This window comes from Scaptodrosophila lebanonensis, unplaced genomic scaffold (genome assembly GCF_003285725.1).
Source record: "Scaptodrosophila lebanonensis strain 11010-0011.00,11010-0021.00 unplaced genomic scaffold, SlebRS2 tig00000001-arrow-pilon, whole genome shotgun sequence".
In the NCBI taxonomy this organism is placed as follows: domain Eukaryota; kingdom Metazoa; phylum Arthropoda; class Insecta; order Diptera; family Drosophilidae; genus Scaptodrosophila; species Scaptodrosophila lebanonensis.
The window spans coordinates 750,677-774,924 of record NW_022060529.1 but is presented as its reverse complement, the minus strand read 5'-3'; the positions used below and the strand labels follow the sequence as shown (position 1 = coordinate 774,924).

At 37.2% G+C, this 24,248-nt stretch overlaps 1 protein-coding gene across 6 annotated transcripts; it reads left to right on the top strand.

Annotated features, from left to right (window-relative positions):
* Positions 1-1,338: 1,338 nt before the first annotated feature.
* On the top strand, positions 1,339-20,816 carry LOC115620037 (long-chain-fatty-acid--CoA ligase 3). Of its 6 annotated transcripts, XM_030513156.1 has the most exons (11): positions 1,347-1,512; positions 2,122-2,179; positions 12,250-12,577; positions 15,834-15,969; positions 17,403-17,841; positions 17,899-18,105; positions 18,173-18,647; positions 18,709-18,881; positions 18,949-19,212; positions 19,281-19,556; positions 19,626-19,780. In XM_030513156.1, the coding sequence occupies exons 3-11, from the start codon at positions 12,555-12,557 to the stop codon at positions 19,778-19,780; spliced, it is 2,148 nt and encodes a 715-aa protein (XP_030369016.1). In that variant the 5' UTR covers positions 1,347-1,512; positions 2,122-2,179; positions 12,250-12,554. The 6 variants fall into 6 exon arrangements, with proteins under 6 accessions (XP_030369059.1, XP_030369016.1, XP_030369032.1 ...); XM_030513172.1 differs by lacking the exon at positions 12,250-12,577; XM_030513164.1 differs by lacking the exons at positions 1,347-1,512; positions 2,122-2,179 and having other exon boundaries at positions 12,555-12,577; positions 19,626-20,816.
* Positions 20,817-24,248: the final 3,432 nt, after the last annotated feature.

Here is a 24,248-nt window from a genome sequence, read left to right as displayed (position 1 = left end):
GTAAGGACTTTTCTATAAATATTTATTGATAAACACAACCAGCAGATCAACAAATCATGTACTTACACACACCCACACCCACACACACACACCCACACACACACACAGACACATAGTGGCCGACTCGTCAGAGGCCCCCGGCATTTATATGAGATTTTATTTATGTATGTATCTTCGGCTTTAAGTGAGAAATTGCTTTAGCAATTCGCAAATATATTGAAAAACTAAAAAACCAACAAACAAATGGAGAAAAGAGAAAAACAATTAACAAACAACCCACAAACTAGACATTTATAGTGTATAATTAGTTTAAATATGTACATAGAACACAAGGACTTGAACCAAAATAGTATCGATTAAAAAACAAACGAAACAAAGCAAAATGAAATGAGAAGAACGAGAATTTTACGTAAAAACCCCCGCCCTTAGGTACTTACAACCAAAATGAATAAACAACGCCTTCGTACATAGTTATAAATTGCATTTCTTTATGTACATCTGATGGGGGAAACAAAATGAAGAAAGAATTAATATCACAATTGCAGAAGTACAAAGACTGATTGTCTTTTTTTTATACAATAATACGCATATTAAACATTTTAAAAAGTGAAAACATGTCTCAAATAAAACAAAAAATAACAAATCAACTTTGACTTTTATTAAAAATAATTTTTCTAATTGTAACGCTACCGGAACAGATCGCTATGAGAGGGCTGATTTGGACGATAAAGATCGAAACATATGTACATATGTGTATCTTTGCAACTGGGAAAAATGATCAATGTTTTGGATTTTCTTCTTGAAATTATTGTGCGTTTATATACATTAGCTTTTATCTCGCACTCGCAGCTACCAATAATAATTTTGAAAAGTAATGTTCTGTTTTAAAGGTAAGAGCTACGAAATGAATGTCCGTTGCCAGACCGTTCAGAAAATACGAACTATTGGCAACACCATAAGTGGAAATTAAAATACTTCCCCATTAGAAGCGAGTTGGCAGCGCTGTCCAGATCACGCCACCAGCAATGAATTGAGAGCGGGAGCGTAACACACTAAAGTTTTATGAGAGCATGAGCGCGATTTTAAAACACAACAAATGAATTAACATTAATTCAATAATTACGGTGTTACTAATTTACCAATACTAGACTGCTCATTAAAAAAGCAATTGAATAAATCACAATTTTTTAAATGACAGCTGCAGCTGCAGGCACACATATGTATGTAAATAAAAAACTGTATTCGCCGCGAGAGGGAGCTGGCCAAAGTGTGTGTGCGTGTTAGCACCGCGACCATGAGGAGAAAATATTCGTGGCAAAAGCGACAGCGAAATTTCATACACGTATCAGAAACAAATTCAACGTGAGTTGAGAACGTCGTGTCGCGGCGTTTTTGTCTGTCGTGAAGCTAATAAGTTAAAGAATTTAACCCATGCGGGCGCCAAATTGAAACAAAAATACTACAAAGCACTAAAACGCAATTTAAAGCAAAATCTCCAGACTAGCTGTGTGTGTAAGTAAGCATTTTTTCCACTGTGTGTGTATTGTTGTTGGTGTGTGCCAAAATCGTGCTCGTGTTTGTGTGTGTGCTAGCAAGTTGGCAAAAGTAAAAAGCGCAACGCAAAAATGTAAGCTTGTGTGCGTTTTGTGAAAGTTATCGCGAAGCTAAAAACAAAAAAAAAATAAGGAGAAAAACGCAGCGCAGTACTGGCTAATGCGAAAGTTTATAAATAAAAGGCAGCCAATTGGTTAAATTCTCATGAACAAAGCGTGCACAATGTGGTTGCAGCGACGTCGGCTGATGTATATGTATGTGTGCGTGTGTGTTGGAAACCGACGCTCCCCTACTAAAGATATTCAATTTGAAAAAATTCTTATTAGCAAAGACGTCATTTTACATAATCGCGTATGTGTGTGCGTAGTGTTGAATAAAGCCATGAAACGCGCCCGCGTCTTTACTTAAATGTTTAATTATAATTAATTTTGATGTTCTTTATTTTATATTTCCTCTCTTCTTGACATCGCTCGCGTTGTTTTACTCATCGTCAACAATTGCGGTAAATGCAAACTGCGCTCGGCTCTCTGATGACATATGAAAACTAACGGCACTTCAATAACACAGACGACGCAATTTTATTGTTATAATCGTACAGCCAACTACATACCTACATATACCTTAGGTAAGTTGCAACTAAAGTTAGTGTCTGTTTGCTCTGTCCCATACACTAACGTGACGTATTTGTTGAACTTAATGCCGCTCAGCTGACGTAAACTGCACTTGCTCTTCCCCTTTCTTACTCACTCTCTCTTCCTCTCTTTTTTATTGTGAGGCAAAAGCCGGCGTCGCAGAGCATCGTACACCCCTAGATATCAAAATGACACAGAAAGTAGCACATGGTTAAGATTGGTATGACCCCGTGCGTGCTCACGCGTGTTCATGTTTGATTTTCTAATTTCGTGCGTGTTGATTAAAAAAGGCACAAAACACGCCCACGGAAAAACATATAAAGAATACTATCAAATATATTAGGAAAACTACATTATTCGATAATACACTTACATTTTCTTTCATCAGAAAAAGTTGTTTATGTGAACATGAAAATAAGCTACACAGACTTTTAGGAACATTACATACCTTAATAAATGAATTATGCACAAAATGAAAGCTCAAATTGGGCAATGCGATATACCCATATCGTATTTCAATAGCACTTCCAGATTTTATTTCATAAAATAGTAATGTCAATTAATTTAACCCATAAGGGAAATAAATTGCACCTAATTCTGTTTTTACACGGTTTTGATTTAACACGGTTTGAAAATTAAAAATTGTATATATGGTTACACGACTTTATTCCATTTAGCACGATTCATTTTGCGTTTGTTTTTTTACACGACTTTTTAGGAACCAATCTACCGTGTAATAACAGAATTAGGTGTTATATTTTAGTTTGCAAATTTATGTGGCATTAAGGTTGTATTTTTGATCATCTGATGAAGCATCGTCGGTCGTGAGTGCTTTTTTAAGTGTCCGCATCGTGACCATCGTCTTTCGGGTTGAGATAAGCCGACAAATGCCCATCTATAGTACGTGGGTGGTTAACTGTTTCATATTCGTTTCCAATTCCATTACTACCTCCCTATTTTGGCATTTACATAGTTCGAAGCTTAATCTCATCTACCACTTCCACAATGGCTTATCAAAACTTTGTACTTAATGGCGTAATTTGTAAATGCAAGTGACCTTTCGTGATTATAATAGGCATGCACTCCTCAATTTTCACACCTGAACAGCAATCATTCAAAGCCGTAGCAACAATAAACAGTTAATGTTAATATTGACCCAATTTCGTTTCGCAAGTTCGCTTGCACTCGACTACTCGTCTGAGAGTTTCCGCTGCTTGTTGCATTATGCAATGTTGCTAATGGTAACAAGACTTCTGATAGCCCCGCGTTTGTTTATTGATTTTTTCTGCCTTCAATCTTGCAAAGGAAACATTGGACTTCCCCCATTTGCCTCAATTTACAAATGCCTGATGAGTATATATGTATATACATATGTATGAATGTATGTGTCGGTGTAGGTTTTCTTGTTGGTCAGCTAATCAGTCCGCGCGCCTTTTGCTGCTTTTGAATGAAAACGACCTTCAGCGACGGCGGCTGTAGCAGCGGCAGCGGCGCATTCTGTTACTCTTTGGATTTTTCCATTGTTCCATTGTATGTACTTATGTATGTATGTATATATTTTGCATTTTGCCACTGCTGTGCGTATTTTTAGCTACAATACATACATACATATGTATACAATATATGTTTACTTAGCTATGTGTGTGTATAGAGTATATGTGTAGAAACAGTCTACCGACGTACACCTACGCTCAATGCTAACGGTTGTTGATTTGAATTCTAATTAGATTTCATTTTTAGATTTTAAAAAAATACACGCAATAACCTGGCATGCCGCCCACTCTCTCTCTCGCTCTTTCTCTTTTTGCTATTTCTCCTACTTATAGTCGTTGCACGTGGATGTTTTGCGCGTGTCGGCTGCTCTCGCACTCTCCCATGTTGGCGCTTACTCACTGTGTCCGTTATACCAACTGAAAATCATGCGAGTTTTATCAGCAGTTGGTTGGTTGGGAAAGGGGGTCAGGCTGGTGTGTCATCTGTTCTTGTTGTGGCGTTCGCGACCAGCTGAGCTGATGACTGGCCGGAGTACGTTTACTCGTACTGGCGACTGTGCTGCAAGTGCTGTTGCATTTTAAATGACTATGTATGAGGTGTTTTCTAGGGCGCGGCTTTTGTTGTGGCCGGAAGCAGTTTCAGGTGCCGTGCTACTTTAAATTAAGTGCTACGTAAAGCACACGTTCACATGTACTTGCACTGTAAGTGGTACAGATTAAAAATCAGATAATAGTGGCTTGAGTTATCTAATGTGGATATACTTCAAGTTCATTAAATATTCTCCATGAAGATTGTTCAATTACATTGAGAATAGACAGCACTATATTTATATTATATACATTCGCATTTTTTAAATTAATATAGTGCTAATAGTATGGTTCCAATAGCTTCGTTCCAACTTCCGTTTTATTGGAAATCATGAAACGTATCTGAAAAGGATTGTTTGCCGCATTGTTCTCATTAAATTGCAATACGCATTAAATTCTCCCCCTGTCTTATTTTGCCGGTGTACATTTCATTCATGGCCAACACCATGTACCAATACCCAGCATTTAGCCCAACATCCGGCCATGTAAACAAATTGCTCTTTGACCTTTCATATCGTTTGGCCCCCACTGGATGATGGGGCCGTGGACTCTCGTCCAGTGCCGCCTTTGTACAGTCAACTCGCACGCATGCAACCGGCGAACTCTCTCATTCTCTCTCACTCTCTTCGTGGCGCTCTCTTCGCCGCATGTTTTACTTTTGTTTTAGGTACAACATTTCCCCTGAAACTCATACGATTTTCAGCTGGTATAACCAAATGGCCAAAGAAAGAAAAACGTGCCACGGAGGCGGTGGCAATAGCAACACAAACACACACGTCTCCATTCCCACCCCGCTCTGAACTGTGTTGGTGCAACTTTGTGTCTGGCTCTGGCGGTTTTCCTTTTGCATTGCTGTAGTTTCTGCTTTTCTTTCACCCGAGCAATTGTAGATGTAGTTGTTGTTATTGGTGGCATGTTGTGTGGCATATAAAAATAGTCACGCGATGTCATCGGTGCTTTAGCCTCGACTGCCGCAGCGCAGGGCTGCCCCCTACGCCCGCCCATCCTGTTCTTTCTCTTTTTATGCTCGTTTCGTTGACATGGCTTTTGCTTTAGTGGCATTCCATGGACGCCACCCTTTTTTTTGGAAGCGCGTGCTGCTTCAACAGTTTGCACAAAAACCGTTACTTTTCGTATTCGGTTGAACATACATACATACATACATATGTATGTATGTGTATGTAGGCAAATGCAACAGCATCGTATCAGTGAAGCAGCTGTCGTTGGGTCCTCCCATCTCTTTCTACCGTACATTGTTTTTTAAAACAGTACGATGGGTCGTGCAAAAGGGTGACCATGTTGTAAAATGTCCATACAAATAGGTACAGGGGCGTTAGAAAATATGTAATAACCACGATCTGAAGTATGCACATATTTACGTATAATGCGGGTATTCAATTTTTTTTTTTTTTTTTTTTTGTTGAAGATTGCAGATACCGGTTATGTTTTTTTTACACTTTCTGAGGAAAAGCTTAACGTCAGATGTACATACTCTATTTGCTGCTGCAGCGCTGCTCGATCAAAAAATTTTTTTTAATTCTCTTTTTCTAATTTCTATAATTATTCTAAACATATGTACAGAGTATTTCAAAGTCGGGACACCCGACTTTAGCTTTTTTACTTGTTATACCCACATATGTTATACTTACTTAAAAATTATCACATTTAAGGACAAATTACTTGCTTTAATGATAAAATGCATTCAACAGTGAACAATTTCAGCCATCGTTTAAGACCGATAAGAGCTGTTGAAGTTATACATAATGTAAATATTTTTATGAAAAAATGTACCTTAACAATGGAACGGGCAATTTTCCAGCTACTTGTCAAAGGATTTTATAAACTTGGGCATGATGTTTGCAAAAAAAAAATACGAAAGCAATTAAATCCAAGTATTCACATATTTAAATACTCGTATCACTGCTAATCTCGTCATATCTCGTTTTACGAAACACGTTATATTTTTCAGGCAGCAGAGTACAACTACAAAAAGTCAGTACCCAAACGGACACGGGCGCAAACACATTCACCTGCTTTTGTTTTCAGTCACGACTTTGAAGAGCTTGTTGAAAGATTTTCTAACCGGTTTCTAACCAGCGGTCTTTAATACCTACCCGTTAAGCAGCAAATTTAGTTAGAAACGGCCCACTTGCATGATCATTGCCAATGTTGTTGATATGGAAAATTTTCACTTTGAAAGCACGTGCTCTTCTCAACTCTACGATGGTCACTCTAAGCTACACATGCTTGTCTAGGTCATTTATTTTAGCACGCCGTCACATTTGTCGCCGCCTAACTCTTTTCATTTGTGCTTACGCACACACACACACACACACACAAACACTTGCTGTCTGACTTCTCAGACAAAAAAAAAATGAGTAGAACGTTATAGTCACACGAGAACGATTCTTAAAGCCCCTGCACCCAATGTTTTAATCTGAATTATATTTGAAAAACTAAATTCTGCATGAGACGAACGTAAATACAATTTTTATTGTACTGTCTCAATTGCATAGTTTTGCATCGGGCTGCAGATTTTAATAATTTTAATTTTAAGAACTGCGACATTTATATTAATTCCATATGCTCTTGGTTCTACGTGTTACACACGTTCTCACAAGACCAGTTATGGCCTTTTACCCTTTGGGTATAGGGTATACAAAGCAAACAAACAAAATGAGCGAGTGCAAATGAGCGCCAAATGTGTGGGGCCTCTCTTCCTTTGTTTCTTTCTCTGCTTCGCATGCCACAACATTGCTGGCGAGTGCAATAATCAAATTTATTTAAATTTGCCGCCCCCACATGTTGACTGTGTTTGTTCGCCTCTTTTTTCTCTTTCTCGTCTTTTTCTTTCAATGAACGAAATATTGAAGCATTTTTGAATTTGTATTTCAATTTTACTTGCTAGGTATTTTTCTCGTTTTTCGTGTGCGCTTGCAAAAAATATATTATTTTTATTTTGGACTTTGACACAGTCATGCGATGATTTTGTTAGTCCCATTTGTCCGACTGGGTGAGACAGAGAGAAGAGCATGTCGAGTGCAATCGTAAATGGCGCGTCCCGAGTTTGTTTTTGTTTTACAACCAACTATTAATTTACACAGCCATTTATTACAAATTGAAATGTGAATTGAGAATGAAAAAAAGTGCACTTAAGTGCACGTTCTCTAAATAAATATGTCCACATCCATCAGATTCAAGATGCTATAACTTTTAAGTTATAAAGTTTAAAGTGTGAAATTCTATGGGATTGTCATTTCAAGTAAATTCGAAACGGTTGGAAACCCAGAATAGAAGCTTCCCAGGGTTGAAGTATAATATTTGTATTAAAAAATAAATTGATATATTTTCTTTTGATTAAATTTATTGTACAATTCAGATAAAAGAGTCGGTAAAAACTACTTATGTACAATAGATTTACCGAGTTCTTACTGTTTGATGTTCGAAAAGATATATTTACATAAATCATTTTAGTTTTGAAGGATGGATTTCAGGTACCGAGAAAGTGGTCCAATTCACGAATCTATTCAACAACCTAAGTCGGCGGTATAATACATACAGAATTGATCGTATAATGATTACTAACCTCAGTGAAGGGACAATCGCTTAGTTGGTTGCTGTTTTGATCATGATATGGCATTGCTATTTTATATGTACATATATGTATGTATATATATATAAATTTGGATTAACAATTGGAACATCTTTTAATTTAATCTTAATGATATGAGCTTATACGTTTTTGTTACACTTTTTCCACTTTCCATTATTTTACTTTCGGTCATTAAATTTGATTGAAAAGCAAAGTCTTTAAAAAAATACCGCTCAAGGTACCAAGGTAACAACCGCCAACATTCAGGCTTTGTTTGTTTCGCTGGCATTTGGATGACGTGTTTCTCTTTGGCCACCTCATGACGTGGTCGTTCGCTGATTTTGCTCTGAATGGCGGGTTCTGTGTAAATATGTACATACATACACGTATGTACATATACATAGATAGAAAACAACGCCTATGTTAGTTGCGCATTAAATATTTACTTGTTTTTTCTCTCACGATTTTGTAATTCGGAAACTAAATTGCAATTTATTGATAGAGTCGATTCCCCATTCGTTGAGGAAATCGAAAATACTTTGAGTTAGACAAAAACAAAAACAAACAAAAACCTATGCACATGAATATATATGCATTTGAATATATACATACTTACTACAAGTAGTATACATATGTATGTGGATGCACTGATAGTATTCCAGTCATTATTTGTAAGTTTATTCAAGCATTGCAGACTGCACGTTGCTCAATGATCTCTATGCTGTTTTCCATTTGGTTTTTAGCTAATGTTGTTGTACAACAATAACCATGAAAATCGTAGCAATAAAAATGGAAAACGCGCACTTTGCATGCGCGTGTCGTATGTTTGTGAAAAACATTTAATATTGATTAAACCTGTAGTTACAATTGTAATTACACAGTCGTTGTTGGTGCTGATGTTGTTGGAATTCAATTAAACTATTAAATTAGTTTCACTTGATAAATATGTATTGGCACACAGAAAGAAAAAATAGCTGAACTTGTCATGGTCGACAAGTCCAATTATGATTTTGGGGGGAAATGATAATTTTTCAATTAAAGCATCAACTTATTAAATTTTTCACGAATTTTCATCCAATTATAATATTTAAATAAATATGTGCTTTTGCACAGATTATAAAAATGAATGATTTCGTTATTATAAGCTACAATATTAAAATTAAAACCTTTCCCAAGAGGCTAGAATTTTGAATTTCCTGAAGTTGACAATTAAATGGAAATGATAATCAAATGGCTCTTTCTTTCAATCAGTTCAAGTCCCTTTATTTTTAAGGGGAAGAAGGAAATGGGTTTGGTTCAAATTGATACTGAATGAATATTCATTTTCTGTTCCATACTAAAAAGTAAAACCAGAGATTACAGTTTATCATATATTGGTAAAATTGCAGCATAAAAACATACATATTCTCAAAAGATGTGTTTGGAAATTGATCTCTCTTTTTTCTGTGTGGATAAAGCAACTCAAGTGGAAACGAGTCTTCTGGCAGTAATTCAAGTGAAAACATTTTCTCAACTAGATGTAAAGTTTGATTTTTTCAAAGCATGCTACCTTGGATGCTAGATTTTGTTGTTGCTGTTGGTGTTCTGCGTTACGCATACGCCGCATGTGGTTATAGCCAAAATCATTATCTAATACTTGTGTTTGAAGGTCTTTCTAGGTCCTTTTCTAATTTTGGCAAAACAAAAAATACATAGCGCATGCATATGTTAGCACGAAAATGTATACACACATATGTATGTACATACGAGCAGCTATCTAGTAGTTCGTCATTTATTCAATCAGCTGCGGTTGTCGGCACAATACTTTTCCCACTTACGCAATTGTGTGATAGGCTGTTTGAGGTTCAAAGTGCAAACGTGTCCGCAATCAAGCTATGCGAACGATTTCCTCATTGTCTTAATCCGAACTACTTATGTGGCAAGTGTTACACATGAAGCTTCAGCTGCAGCCATTTTTTTTTTTTTTTTTTTTTTTTTTTTTGCTATAGCCCGTTCTATTCCCCCACTCAGACACCGTTGAACGTTGTTTAACTTTGATCAGGGTCACGATCATTAGCTCTATATGTGCAGGCATGGGCGTCGTGTGCGCTCAAAGTTCAACAGTTTGACGTGTGTTAAAAAACAGTTTGTATAGCGAACTTTATAACTAAGTACGTATTTGTCTATTGTGAAGCTTTAGGGCTTGATGTGTGTGATTATTGCTGACACATACATAGTAGATAAAAGCATACAATGCATAGCTTTCCAACTATGCGCTCTAAATGTATACATATTTTGAAATACAATATTATTTCAATAACTATTTTCATTAACCTTGCATCTGTGTACCTCTTTGAACTTTGTTGCAATTGAAAAAGACAAAGGAAGCTGCTGTTTTCACAGCACTTAACTTTTGACCGCCGACCATTATTAAGTGTTGGTAAGTTAGATTTGAATTATTTTACCGTGTAAGGCGGTTATATGTTAGCTGCAATAGATTCCTTCTCGTCCTCAGAGCAGACTACAGCAACTTGTGCAAACAGTAGAATAGCTAGTGAAGAAGAGTAAGATCAGCAGTCAGTTATATGTAAGTTAGTCGTCAACGGTCGTCTAAGCAGTGAGTTGTGAGAAATCGCGATCAGCAGTTAGTAGTGAACAGCTAAGTATGAGCAGTGACACCGAATTTGAGGCAATCCTATGTTCCTTATATGCGGCTTATGTTAAATAATCCAATATTATATATAAAAGTTAATGTAAAAGACATCTAGTACATCAACAAGTTTCAAAAATTGATCATGTTATGCTTATTATTGTTATTGCATATACGTTGTATTTAAACAAGAGTTTTGGTTAAACTAATATTTTTTGTGTTTCGTATTTCAAACAATATTATAAACACGAGGCAATTAGCAAAGGAATTTCCATTTAAGTGTCTTAATTGTTCCCAAATATCTGGTCAACTCAGTTGCAGAGTGTGTTTACAATATTTTCTCTATCCAATTTTGTTGTAAGCAAAACACGTTTTTATTGCTTTTTACAGAGGTTTGTTTTATTTACTTTTTCTTATTGTTGCTCATGGGCCTCTTTCTCCTTACCTGTGCTACTGCAGTTCAATGGCCGCGATGCGTAAACATAACGCCAACAATAATAACAAGAGGGGCTGGGGGAGCACGACACATTCTCACAAGTGACGGCATTTCGTTTATCGCAAAAATTTTATAAACAATACAAACTTCATCGTAAACCCTTGATGAGACTGCCTTTCAAGAATGGGGGCTTAGGAATCGATTGCATGTACGCGTATATGAGAGGCCGCTTGCATAACCTGTACTTTGTTACTTTGTAACTTTGAACGCAGGCAATACAGTTATTGACGGCAATAAATTCTGAAGAATTCTGCAACCAATCAGCGATATTCGATATGTCAGAATGCTTGAAAGTAAGCAGAAATTGTCGCTCAATGTTTGTTCTGTGGACTTTGCACAGCGTTTGACTTAGAAAAATGTTTGCCGATTGGGCAGGTGTAGCTGTTTTTCTGTACATAAACAAATATCCCACATATTCCATCGAAAAAATAATATTAACCTGCCATATATCAGTAATACTACCTTTTGCGAAAATAGTAATTGTTCGTACAAAATAAAATATTTCGATATTTTCGAAAAAATGCCATATTTAAACAAAATAAGTGCACAACATTTGTTTGAAAGTTTAAAATGAACATGGTTTCTCAAATAAACCTAACAATATTTCTATACTACCAACATAATTTTCTTATACATACTTATAAGGCAAGTTGTTATGATAAAACCCTCCAATCTAAAAAACCTAGATATAAATAAATCTCTTAAAATTACAAAATATATTTTATAACACTCTCCTACTCTTTTGAGGAATTAGAACAATTACAACAGAGCCGTGTGTGGTAAGAGATTTTTCCGGAGATAACTTAGAGGTTCGAAAGAGTACGTTTGAGAGAGTGGAGGAAAGGATCATTGCAATTCGGCTATATAACTCAATAACAATCGTCCAATCCATATTGAGTTGAGCATCTATTAAAGACTTAGTTGTTCAATTAGTAACACAAGTTTATCTGCAAATCGCTTGCATGTCCGACTCAAGACTCAGTTAAGTTAATGTTTTGATGCACACCCACGTACTCGCTCTACTCACTAAGACAGGTTCCCTTCCTTTTCGTTTACCTTTTCTTTACCCATTACATTTATCAGACATTGTTTTTAGTTGTAATTAATAAATTAATATCCCGCCCTATTTATCATTGCCACTCCATACTACATTTGCATATTTTCTTGTTTGCTTGCAGGTAAATAAATCGACAACCCCCCAATGTTGAATGTTGTGCCAAACCATCATCACTTATTGTTGCAACCATTTGTTTGTCTCTCCATAGCTAACTGCGTAGACTACGCATTGTGCACAAATTGTGAAGAATAAGCATCACTCACAATAGCTGCTTATTACTCAACTGTACCCCTGTAATTGGCTGAAAGGATCACAGAAGCGCTCGTTCCCGTCGTTCACGTTACATTGCTCTCTTACTTGTCCACTCGCTCTTTGTGTGTGTGTGTGTGCGTGGGTGCGTGCGTACGTGCGTGCGCGCTTTCTCTCTCTCGCTCGTTCTTTTGTCATTCGTCATCCATTCATTAACGCTACTTGGTTTATTGTTGACGGCTGGGCCCACCAAACGGCTACAAGATGTTCATCGAAGATGACGCGCAGTAAGTAATATTTCCCATTACATTCACAATTTTATCACATTTGGGGTTTTGGTGCTGGCTCGAATTATTAATATTGAATGAATGATTAGAAATCCCTCCAATAATTTGCTAAAAATATTAAAAAAGCACACCACCAACAACGTGGTCAGCAAGTTCAAGAACGCGATTTTTCTTAAATTAGTTTTGACACCTTATCAGCATTGAACGTACTCAAAAATTTGATTGCCTTCCATTTGGACAATCGTTGTCAATTGCTCTAAAACACTACGCATACATTATCAAGTTCAAGTACATTTAAAAATAAATTATCAGGCATTTAATTTCCCAATTATGACCGTTTTAATTCATAAGTTATTATTGTTAATGTGTTTATTTCCGAAATCAGGTGTTTATTCCACATTACGTGTAGTTAAATTTGAACAACAGTTGAGTTAGAGATTCAATAATGAGGCTACAATTATTAGACTAATTAACATGAAAGAACCACTGCACACTGGCCGAAAAAGCAAAAGTTCGGACATAAATATGTACAAATTTTAAATACAGAAAAAATCTCTTAGTATTTTGATAGAATATAGACAAAGGGAGAAAAATACAAATTTAAAAATTTGTTTGTGCAATCCTGGTTTTTTTCGACGCCCTTAAAGTCAGATGATTTTAAGCTTCATTATTTTTTTGCTGTTTGTGTTATGCTGTGTTTGGCTTTGCTTTTACGTGTTATTGTCGTGTTGTTTTGTTTTTGGAAATCTAACCTATAAGTTACGTGTTTTATGGAGTAAAAGTAGGCAATATTCTCGCTCCTTCTCCAGACAAGTAATGCATTTGTGTTCAGTAATATGTGTTTAACATAATGTAACTAAATTTTTGGCGCCTTTGGTAAATATTTGAAGATGTTGCAGACAAGTTTAAATTTATTCATGAGGAAATGCTTGAGATTTGGATTAAAGTGGGCGTAAAGCTGAGGCGATTACCAATTGGGTGTTTGGAAAGCACATTAAAAATATACAGCCAGAGAAGAAAACATAAATTTCACCTCATACATTAACAAATGTATGCCAAAAGGCCAAAGGAAAATATTAAAATTTCGGATCCGTTAATATTGAGCCTTCCATTAAATAAAAACCTCACGAAAAACATGGATAAGCTGCCGTCAGAATCGATTGTCCTTTTGGCTGAGCCAGCCCTTATAGTAAAAGAAGATAATATTAAACCTGATATAGACTAGAATTCGGATTATGAAAACGTAATTCCCCTTCACTTCAGATAGAGGCTGAAGAATTTAAAAAAAATACAAGTATATATAAATTTCATAAATTATAAATAATATATATACAATATACAATTTAATATGGTTAATATGGGAGATAAGAGTGGGCGTGGTCCGATCAACCTGAAATTGTTTCCAATTTTTATATTTATTACAATCGACTGTACCAAATTGAAAGTCCCTGCGAACTTTTGCTTTTTCAGCCAGTGTGCACAGGCATGAAACCATTTAAATTCACAGCGTTGATAATGATCCAATACGTAAACGAATTATTTGATATATAAAAAAAAAGCAAATATCACGCCACCATTTTTAGTGAAATTCAGAATTATGTCTATGCTCGCTTTGCCGTGCGTTGACTTTGTTGTTGTTGTGTTTGATAAGACGCTCAAATTGAAAGTGCAAACGCTAATGCGCTTATTAGCATCGAAACCCGGGAATGAGCTGCCAAAATGGTAATTAGGAGAGCAAATCTCAGCTGCTGTAGCTTCAGATCTACTGAGATAAAACAAATGACCTTGGAGTCGTTGTCCGACGCTTTTGTTTCTGTTCTTAACACACCCTTCTCTCTCTCTCTATCTCCATAAAGGTGTTAGAAAAGTGTAAACAAAAGTATTTTAAATGTGGCACTCTGTAATATTGCTTATGAGTATTGTAGTTGAGTTTATATTGACTTAATTAGATTCATCCGTGCTTGAATTTTGAGTAATTGTACATTTGTATCAAAATGTAAATTTGATTTTTGTACAGAATTGCTCGTGTTTTGTCGAGTCGATGTAGACTTGCCCGTATGTATCTCAGGAAGTATACATGCTGGAGTAAAGAAATGTGATATTCATGTTCCCACCCATAAATTGTCTAACTCATGAGAAACATGAAGTGCCCAAAATGTAGTTCTAATGTTCTTCTTCTAATTTGAAGAAAAGCCCGGAAATATCACACATAATACTCGAGGGATAGCAAGGGCTGTTGATGAAGTTCTTAAATAATTAATGAAAATAATGATGATAATAATAATAATTAAAATAATAAATAATATTTAATGAAAATATTATCATCGATATTTGTACCATGAGTTATTCACTGGAACATTTTGGCGGAGCAATATTCAAAGTTGTTTGTTTTTTGGTATTATCGACAAATATTCTAGAATGTATAATCGTTCTACAACGTTTCAAGTATACTTATGAGCAACTCGATGGTTACAAACCCAAAGCGCTTTCACAATTGAATCAATACGATTCTGCCTACAAAATACAACTGTATTTTTGTAGTTTTAGCTCAACTTCAAGAGCTTTTGAAACGGTCTTACACAACCGTAACTGCCATTGCTGATAGGCAGTTCATTAGTGTCTGTACCTTCTGATAACAACATATCCCCAGACACTTTAACCAAAACACTCACTCACACACATTAATTTTCCAGCATTTTTTTGAGAGACGTGTGTGTGATTCGTGTTCGACTAAGTGAAATCTTAGCAGTTTGTAATTGCCACATTACACTCGACCCACTCTCCCGGACTGATACTTGACGGTACTTGCAATCAATAGCTGCACTATCTCGAAGAGTCACATTTCGCTGACTGTGTGCTTTACAGGCTAGTAATCTGACGTTTTCGACGACGTTTAGTAGACGATGACGCTGATAAAATTCCAAATGACTTCCAATGTTATCGCGGCACGGCTCGTGGATTTTCAAATGAATTCTAAAGCATTTTCTGAGCAGTCTCGAATGAGAGCGGTGACGGTATTTAAGTGAGCGCGCCATAAACCCTTCCAGTCGGTTGGCCAGCTAAAGATTTGCTAACTTTTGAAAATGATATCAGTCGATTTTGGTGTGCGCCAGCGCTAGGAACCCCTTGGCTAGGAAATCGGGTACATATTATATTTGTGGGCAACACAGCTAGAGAGTGTTGAAAATTGATTTTATGCACTTGATTTGCATGTAAATTGCAGCTAATTGAATGTCGTTTTATTTCCCACATACAGAATGGACAGCTTCTGGGTGCAGGGCGCAATTGGTGCCATCAAAGCCATTTCATTTTTCTACGACATCATAACGCTGCCGGTCTATTTGGTGTTACAGGCGCCCTGGAAACGTCGACAGGACTCGAGGCGTGTCAAGGTAAGTACAAGAGAAGTTTCAGAATGAAATCTCCAAATTATAGAGCTATTCAAGATCAGATACGAAGATCGATGATCTGTGATCGAAAGTGTTCCAACTGTTGCTGTGGAACTATTATCTATAATTTACGGTGAAGTGCTGCTTTCATACTCTAGCTTAGATTTGCAATCGTATGTTTAATTTCACCAGCATTTTTATATTTTATTGCGATTGCAACTATCAGGTCTTTTGCGAGTATGTACAATTTCATTTAGTACATATGTATACTATCCGTGACCTTGTATTCCGAAACATGTTCTAACTACGTATGCTTTGCACCGGCAATGTGTTTTTTTTTTCTTTTCTATAATCTATGTACACAGCGACTCTTGATTTATTGTATGGCCGTGTGCGCTTCCACTATCAGTTTTGCTTTTTATGGCATAATTAGTAATGCTTTTTTATTATTCGTCTATTCGTTTTTTGCGCCTTTGTTTTGGGGGGTCTGTTTCGCAGATGACAAATCGTTGAAAACTGATTTTATAGTTTTTATAGTATTAGGAACGCGTTAAGCTAAGTATGTGTCACTAATCCACTGAAAATCATTCTATTGGGAAAAAGAAATAAGAAATGGAAGGCGCTTGCTATTAACAATTGTGAAATAACGTTTCTAGTTCGCACCTCTAATAAAATAAGTGTTTCTTTGGCTCATGATATCACATTTTCTACGCCTCTGATTGATTAGCCAAGTTTCGATAAGGAATGCCGCCTTCATACGAGAGTGCACTTTCGGAGCGGCCATATACGGGTATAGTAAGTGGCGATAAAGTTCTTTCGGAAATCAAGTGCAATTATAAATAGATTACAGATTGTTTGACGCCTAATTTGATTAACCTATAGCTAATTGGAATTTTCCTTTCCACCATCGCAGGCCATACCCATAAACAAGAAAATGTTGGTCGATGAATCCAAGTACCCGCCGGATGATATCGAGGTTTTATACGAATTTGTGTTATTAATTTTTTTTTTTTTTTGGGTGCCCTTTTTTTATAATTTATTTTACGGAACAGACAAAATTACACATACTTGCACATAAGCACACAGATACACACACATGTATGTACATAAATGTTCACGGCATTGGCGGACTTTCGAAGAGCTCTTTCGAATCAGAGCTTGTCCAAATTTTGCACCTCCACATGGCCTTCTTCAATGGTGTCAGTGTTATTTTTCCAGTGTTATATTTTCCACTTAACTATAACCTGAATTGGCACAACTCTTCTAATATCCCTTCCTTGTTTTCGGATTCAACGTCAACTGGTCCTTCTAACTATCGCCACATTTATATTTCCTCGTAACTCTTGGCTCAAGGCGTTCTTGGTGTTTCCCATTTTCAAATCGGCTCTCATCAGCTTTGAAGACGCAAACTGATATTGTTTTTATTGTTCTTGCAGGCCAAAGTAACCACCAGTGATGAGAGTTCACTGACGTACCGCACCACAGAGCCGCCCCGTGAGGTTCACGTGAAGATGCTTCAAGAAAACATCGACACGCTGGAGAAAGTTTTCAACTACGTAGCCAAAACGCATTCCTCGAAGCGTTGCCTGGGCACACGTCAAATCCTCAGCGAGGAGGACGAGGTGCAGCCGAATGGGCGCGTCTTCAAGAAGTACAACATGGGTGACTACAAGTGGAAGAACTTTACAGAAGCGGAGCGCATGGCGGCGGCTTTTGGGCGCGGTCTGCGCGAGTTGGGCCAGGCGCCCCGTCAGAACATTGTCATCTTTGCCGAGACGCGGGCCGAATGGATGATTGCCGCCCATGGTTGCTTCAAGCAGGCCATGCCAATTGTGACGGTCTATGCAACATTGGGTGACGACGGCGTGGCACATTGTAAGTGCAATTTTTGTCATATTTTGTGTGCATTACTAATATCTTTTGTGGCTGCAGGCATCACCGAGACGGAAGTAACCACAGTCATAACATCTCATGATCTCTTGCCCAAATTCAAAAGCCTACTGGACAAATGCCCCAAGGTCAATACGATTATCTATATGGAGGATCAACTGCACAAAACTGAAACAACAGGCTTTAATAATGGCGTTAGGATATTGCCGTTTACACAGGTCGTCAAAATGGGGCAGGAAAATAAATTCGGTGAGGTCAAAGAATTAGATTTTGGATTCAAGGACCATTGCTTAATCATTCACCATTTAATTTATAGAAAATGTTCCACCCAAGGGCAACGATATTGCCATCATCATGTACACTTCCGGCTCCACAGGAACTCCCAAAGGCGTACTGTTGTCGCACAAGAATTGCATTGCCACTATGAAGGGCTTCTGCGACGTAGTGCCGATATATCCGGACGATGTGCTCATTGGTTTCCTGCCGCTCGCCCATGTCTTCGAACTCGTCGCTGAGAGCGTTTGCCTCATGACCGGCGTCTCCATTGGCTACTCCACACCCCTGACGCTGATAGACACCAGTAGTAAGATCAAGCGAGGCTGCAAAGGTGATGCCACTGTTTTGAAACCCACATGCATGACTTCCGTGCCACTCATACTCGATCGCATCTCCAAGGGTATTAACGACAAGGTCAATTCGGGATCTGCCTTCAAGAAGGCACTCTTCAAGTTTCTTTATCAATACAAAGTGAGGTGGATTCAACGTGGCTATCAGACGCCCCTGATTGACAAGTAAGCATGTCCTGCCGTATCGAAGCAATTCATGCTAATACTCCCTTTTATAACTTTGTAGACTGGTCTTCAAGAAGGTGGCCAAGCTGATGGGCGGAAAGGTGCGGATCATGATGTCGGGCGGTGCACCACTTTCGTCGGACACACATGAACAGATCAAGACATGTCTTTGCGTGGACTTAATACAAGGCTATGGACTAACCGAAACCACATCCGGAGCCACTGTCATGGACTGTAAGTTGAAAGCGTAAACATAGAATATAACCTAGAATTGGTGTTATTAATATGTATGATTAAACAGATCGCGACATGACATATGGCCGCACTGGTGCTCCCCTTACTGTTTGCGACATTCGTCTGGTAAACTGGGAGGAAGGACATTATCGTGTGACAAACAAACCGTATCCACAAGGCGAAGTGCTCATCGGCGGCGATTGCGTCTCACAGGGCTACTATAAACTACCCGGAAAATCTGCTGAGGATTTCTTCGAAGAGGACGGACGTCGGTGGTTCAAAACGGGCGACATTGGTGAAGTGCACCCCGATGGCGTACTTAAGATCATTGGTAAGGAGACAAGTTCCCCAATAAACCTATTATTACATAAATGATTAACAAGATGTGTTATATTGTAGACCGCAAGAAGGATTTGGTCAAGCTGCAGGCTGGTGAATATGTGTCCCTGGGCAAGGTCGAATCAGAGCTAAAAACATGCGGATTTATTGAGAACATATGCGTTTATGGTGATCCAACAAAGCAATTTACTGTCGCACTGGTCGTACCGAATCAGAAACATTTGGAGGAGCTGGCCGAACGTCACGGCATGTTTGGAAAATCGTTTGAGGAGCTGTGCTCATCGCCAACCATGGAGAAGGCCATATTGAAAGAAATTGCGGACCATGCGCGAAAATGTAAGTTCCATGGAGACAACAAATTTGTTTTAAATTTAATTCTGAAATTGTTTGTTACTTTTCTCTTAGGCAAACTACAAAAGTTCGAGGTACCCGCGGCCATTACGCTGTGCAAAGAGGTTTGGTCACCAGACATGGGTCTGGTCACAGCCGCATTCAAACTGAAACGCAAGGACATACAGGATAGATATCAGCACGACATCAATCGCATGTACGCTTCATGAAAGTTAATGTGCTGAACTGGCACATGCTCCGATTAGAAGAAGCTTAACAAGCAGCTGCAATGGCCACGAACCGGACTACATAGGTGCCGTACTAAATCTAAATAATTAGTATGGAAGAAGCTGCACACCAAGACATACACACCCATGCTTGCAATATAACCAAACTAGCCTAAGCCAACACGTAGTAAATGGTCTTAATCAAAAATCTGGGCATGCCAAGAAACATTTCAACTTCGCATATTCTTTGTTTAGTTTGTTTGTCAAAGAAGTCGAGTGAAGCGCTTTTTGGCAGGTATTTTAGTTTGGTTAATAATAGTTGATATTTAAATGCTGCTGACCATACGGAAAACCTTGAGAACTATAACTATTGTATGTACAGTTGCGTTTTAAGTACATTCGAGAGGCAAAGCGCGTTACAGAATAACACAGAAAACAATACTTATTTTTATATAAATCAATAATCTTAAGCTTAAGTGGTTGCCTAATAATTATGTACATGTACATACATATACTATTCACGATATATACCTTTATACATACATATATATATACACAATATAGTATATTGTGTAAGCTAAGTTTAATGTCAAATTTGAAGTAAAATTATGAAAAGTTGCTGATGGATTAAAGCAAAATCATGAATGTTGTTGGCAAATCCTTTTTCTTCGACGCACTTGTAGCGCAGATCTAAACCCTCCATAAATTATTATATTTTATACGAAAAGCTGGCGGGAAATATATTTTAGCGCAATTTAGTTAAAGCAAAGGAACGAAAGGGCGTTGTAAAGGAAACCAATCGGATCAAGAAGAAGAAAGAAAACTGCAGCAAATGAAAGACTTAGTATGTACTAAAATAATTAAAACAAAAAAGCACGAAAACAGGCCGTCTACCAGGCCTAATTAATACAAAAAAAAAAAAAAAAAAAAAAAAAGTATATATAAACTCTAAACATCCTGTTTTCTTCGATGTTTAATACATTTTTGAATATGTTTTAGTCATACCTTTAGTTAAATATATACCGTTTAGGCACCTTTATCAAGTTTTTATGAGACGTTGCGTTTCTGGAAAAAACAAGAGGGTTTTAAATTAAATTTGAAATTTCGTTTGTGTGTAATATAGAATTTAGTGTATTCAGTGGACATGCAAGTTGATCTTCATATGTATGAGGATGTTGTATCGAAAATTTTATCTATCATGATTCATTTATGTAAAATATATAATAAGTGTATTACTATATTGTAGCAAACCATTAAGTATGACAAGTCTAATTGAAGGAAAAGAGAACTATGAAGAGTTATGAGTAAATGTAAGTAAGAAAATTGCATAATTGTATATTTGAGCGTAAAAATAATGAAATAAATCAATAAATATCGCAATTTTTGAAATTGAAGAGCATTCAGTATTTTCGTTACATTGACTTATTTTCTGTAGGCGTATTTTTTTACTCTTTACTAAACAAGCTGAACACCCAGAAGGTAGCTTCGCACCAAGCTTTATGCTATTCTTAGCTACATATGTTTATAGTATGATCATGAATCCAATTTTCGTCTCTCTTTCAATCACAACTCCTCCAACACTAATGTTTGCTAATAATACTTTCAACAAGAAATCACCATTTCGATTTTCCAACCCTCTTCAAAACGTGCTCTTCAAGTTTATAAAACACCCATATCGGGAGCATCTAATTAGTTGTTCACGTGTTGGGTGGTAGATTAATAAATGCATGATTGCTTTTTTACAGTTGAAGAAAAAAGATCAAATTGGTTTGTATGTGTTTGACTCTTCATGGAGGACTCCTACGTCTCATTTATGTCTCTTTGCTTTAGTCAAATTTCTTAATGGATTTTTTGTATTAAAATACATATTACTGATATAAATGTTATACATATTTCTCTGTAGCACTCGTTTTGGCAATCAAGTGTGGTATGGGCTCATATTAAGTATGCGCCTAGTACCACATAACATTTTCTAGATATGTTCGGATTTTTAAGAGTTGCACACATTTTAAGGACCATCAAACGTTTAGTCAGAGTTGGGAAAAAATTTGAAGGCGGAGACAGTATTCGGATGGATAATTAACGTATAAAATTAGCCGCTTAACTTGGCATTCAGGGAGGTTGTGTGTGGGGGTCACGGCATGTCGTTGATGCGTTTACACTTGATTGTGGGTATTACAAACACTCCCGTTCAGAGAGATAAGGCGACGATTTGCACTTTGGATTCATGTTGGCTTTTAAGGCTTCCCTGCTGTGGGCGCGCACAGAATCCAGGCATACACCCATGTCTCTGCATCCGACTGACTGTTGTTTGTTTGCGCAGAGTACCTTTGTGCATTTTAATAACATTAAAAATTGTTAATGTTTTTTGCACCGGGCACCGGGTGTTTCGCTTAAGTGCCCTGACACACATTTGTTATGGTTACAAAAAGTGTAGCACACCTTCAGGCAAACAGACCCACTTCAATGAGCAACGCGTCGGTGCCCCTGTCTCCTCCCGGCTTCTGGCGTTGCTGGCGACAGCATCGCGACGTCCACTAATGCAACAAATAAATCATAAAAAAAATGCTAAGCGCTGCTTGCAAGTTGGCTTCGGTAGACATTTTTCAACAAGTTTTTCCGAGGGCTTTTAAGCTGCGCTGGTCAGGCATTACGAAATTTATGGCACTTCTTGCGTGTATAGTGTAGTCTGCTTTCAGGCGCTACTCATGTGCGCATAGTAAATTAGAGTTTGGCCATAAAAATGACTGCTAAGGAGAGGAAGGGCTGCCAGTCTCAGGAATAACTTCAACTACAAATGATTGCCATGGCACTAATAAAATTAATAGACTGTAACACACACACACATATGTGTAGCTTAAGTATGGGACGCACATAAACATTTCAAATGATTCGTTAAGCATTTCATACGTTACGCTCAATGGATTTTCGATGATTGTCCGAGTTAGCTGGCAGCGGCACAAACGACCCCATACGATTACTATAAGTATATCGCCAGATGAAAATGTCAACGCAAATGAGAGAATCTGGCCAGAGGGACCGAATGAAACCGCTTATTGGGTCAACAAACGCATTTGTTTGCCTGATGTCTGGGTCGAAAAGTGAAGGTCTGAGTTGCAAATCATGGAAGAAATAAAATTGGTTCTTCAGCACAAATATTTTTTATTGCTAAGGAGCTGGCTAGATACAAAAATCCGTTAATAATAAAAATTAAAAGAAGAAAAATGTTAAATTGTAATGATTGTAATGGAAAAGAAAGGAAAAATATTGAAAATGTAATAAATTTCACTTTTCTATGTATTGCAGAACTTATTATGCCATTCACAATCCTTTTCGAGTATTATGCTCTAATTCTCTTACTGCCTCACCTAATTCTAATATTTTGACCTACAACCGATAGAATTTCTGACCAATACCGCTGTAATTTAAGCTTGATTCTCCAATTTTTAGTGTATCCCTGACCTCTCATGGCTGTGATTTATTTTGCTCATTAATTTTGCTTAATTTAATAGTAAAATAATATTTAAATGCCTTAATTTAATTTTACTTTTAATTTTGTCTGAAGTTTCTGCCTTTAAAGGTCGTGGATATTTTACAAGCGAATTGAAAGTTAATTTCCAAAAGTCAAATTAACAACCATATTAGTAAATGTACATTATTTCTTTCAAATTAGGAACTTAGGGTGCGTTACTAAAATCTAAAGTCCAACTAAAAAGAAAAGAAGCCCGGGAAACTTCTGTTAAGACCCAGTAACAATGAGCATGTTTTTTTTTTGTCTGTTGCATTTTAAAGCCTCCTATGACCAAACAAGCTATATCTTTAAGCTGACAGCTGCTCGGAACATAGTAAGAATGTATGCGTATGGGTTTGCTGTCAAATTGAATATGTTTATCAAAAATGCATTGAAACGAAGCCAAAAGCACTCCAAGCGCAAAGCACAAAAGTGCATCTGTCTCAGAAATGCAGCTCCAGTGCAAATGTGTAACTTAGTTTGTGACTCTGTTACGCTGTGTCTGCATTTGTGGGAGCGTGTTTGTGTGTTTCTCTGTTTTGAAATACATAGTTGACAAACATAAAAATTTCCATATAGAGTTAGCTTCAGCAGTTTTGTTTATACTCTCGACTTCATTTGCATTTTTACTGCAAATTCAAATTCGATTTCAGCTTTGTTACAAACGCATATTTTCCCAACCAATTGGCCAACACACATACTCGTCCATCAGCTGAAAATGAAGGCCATGAAGCCAGATTTCAAAAATGCTCGCTTCTGTTGTTGCTTTTAGTTTTTATTAGCCCCCACATTGTCCGTTGGCCTACATGGGCAGAGGGAAGGAGTGAAGAAGGTAGTCGGAGCCTTTAATTTTGAATGTCATCAGCTCTAATGTTGAATCACTTAATTCCATGTGACTGCTTGTTGTTGGTGTTGTTGTTGTTTTTGCTTGCTTTGTTCACTTACGTTTCATTTCCGCTG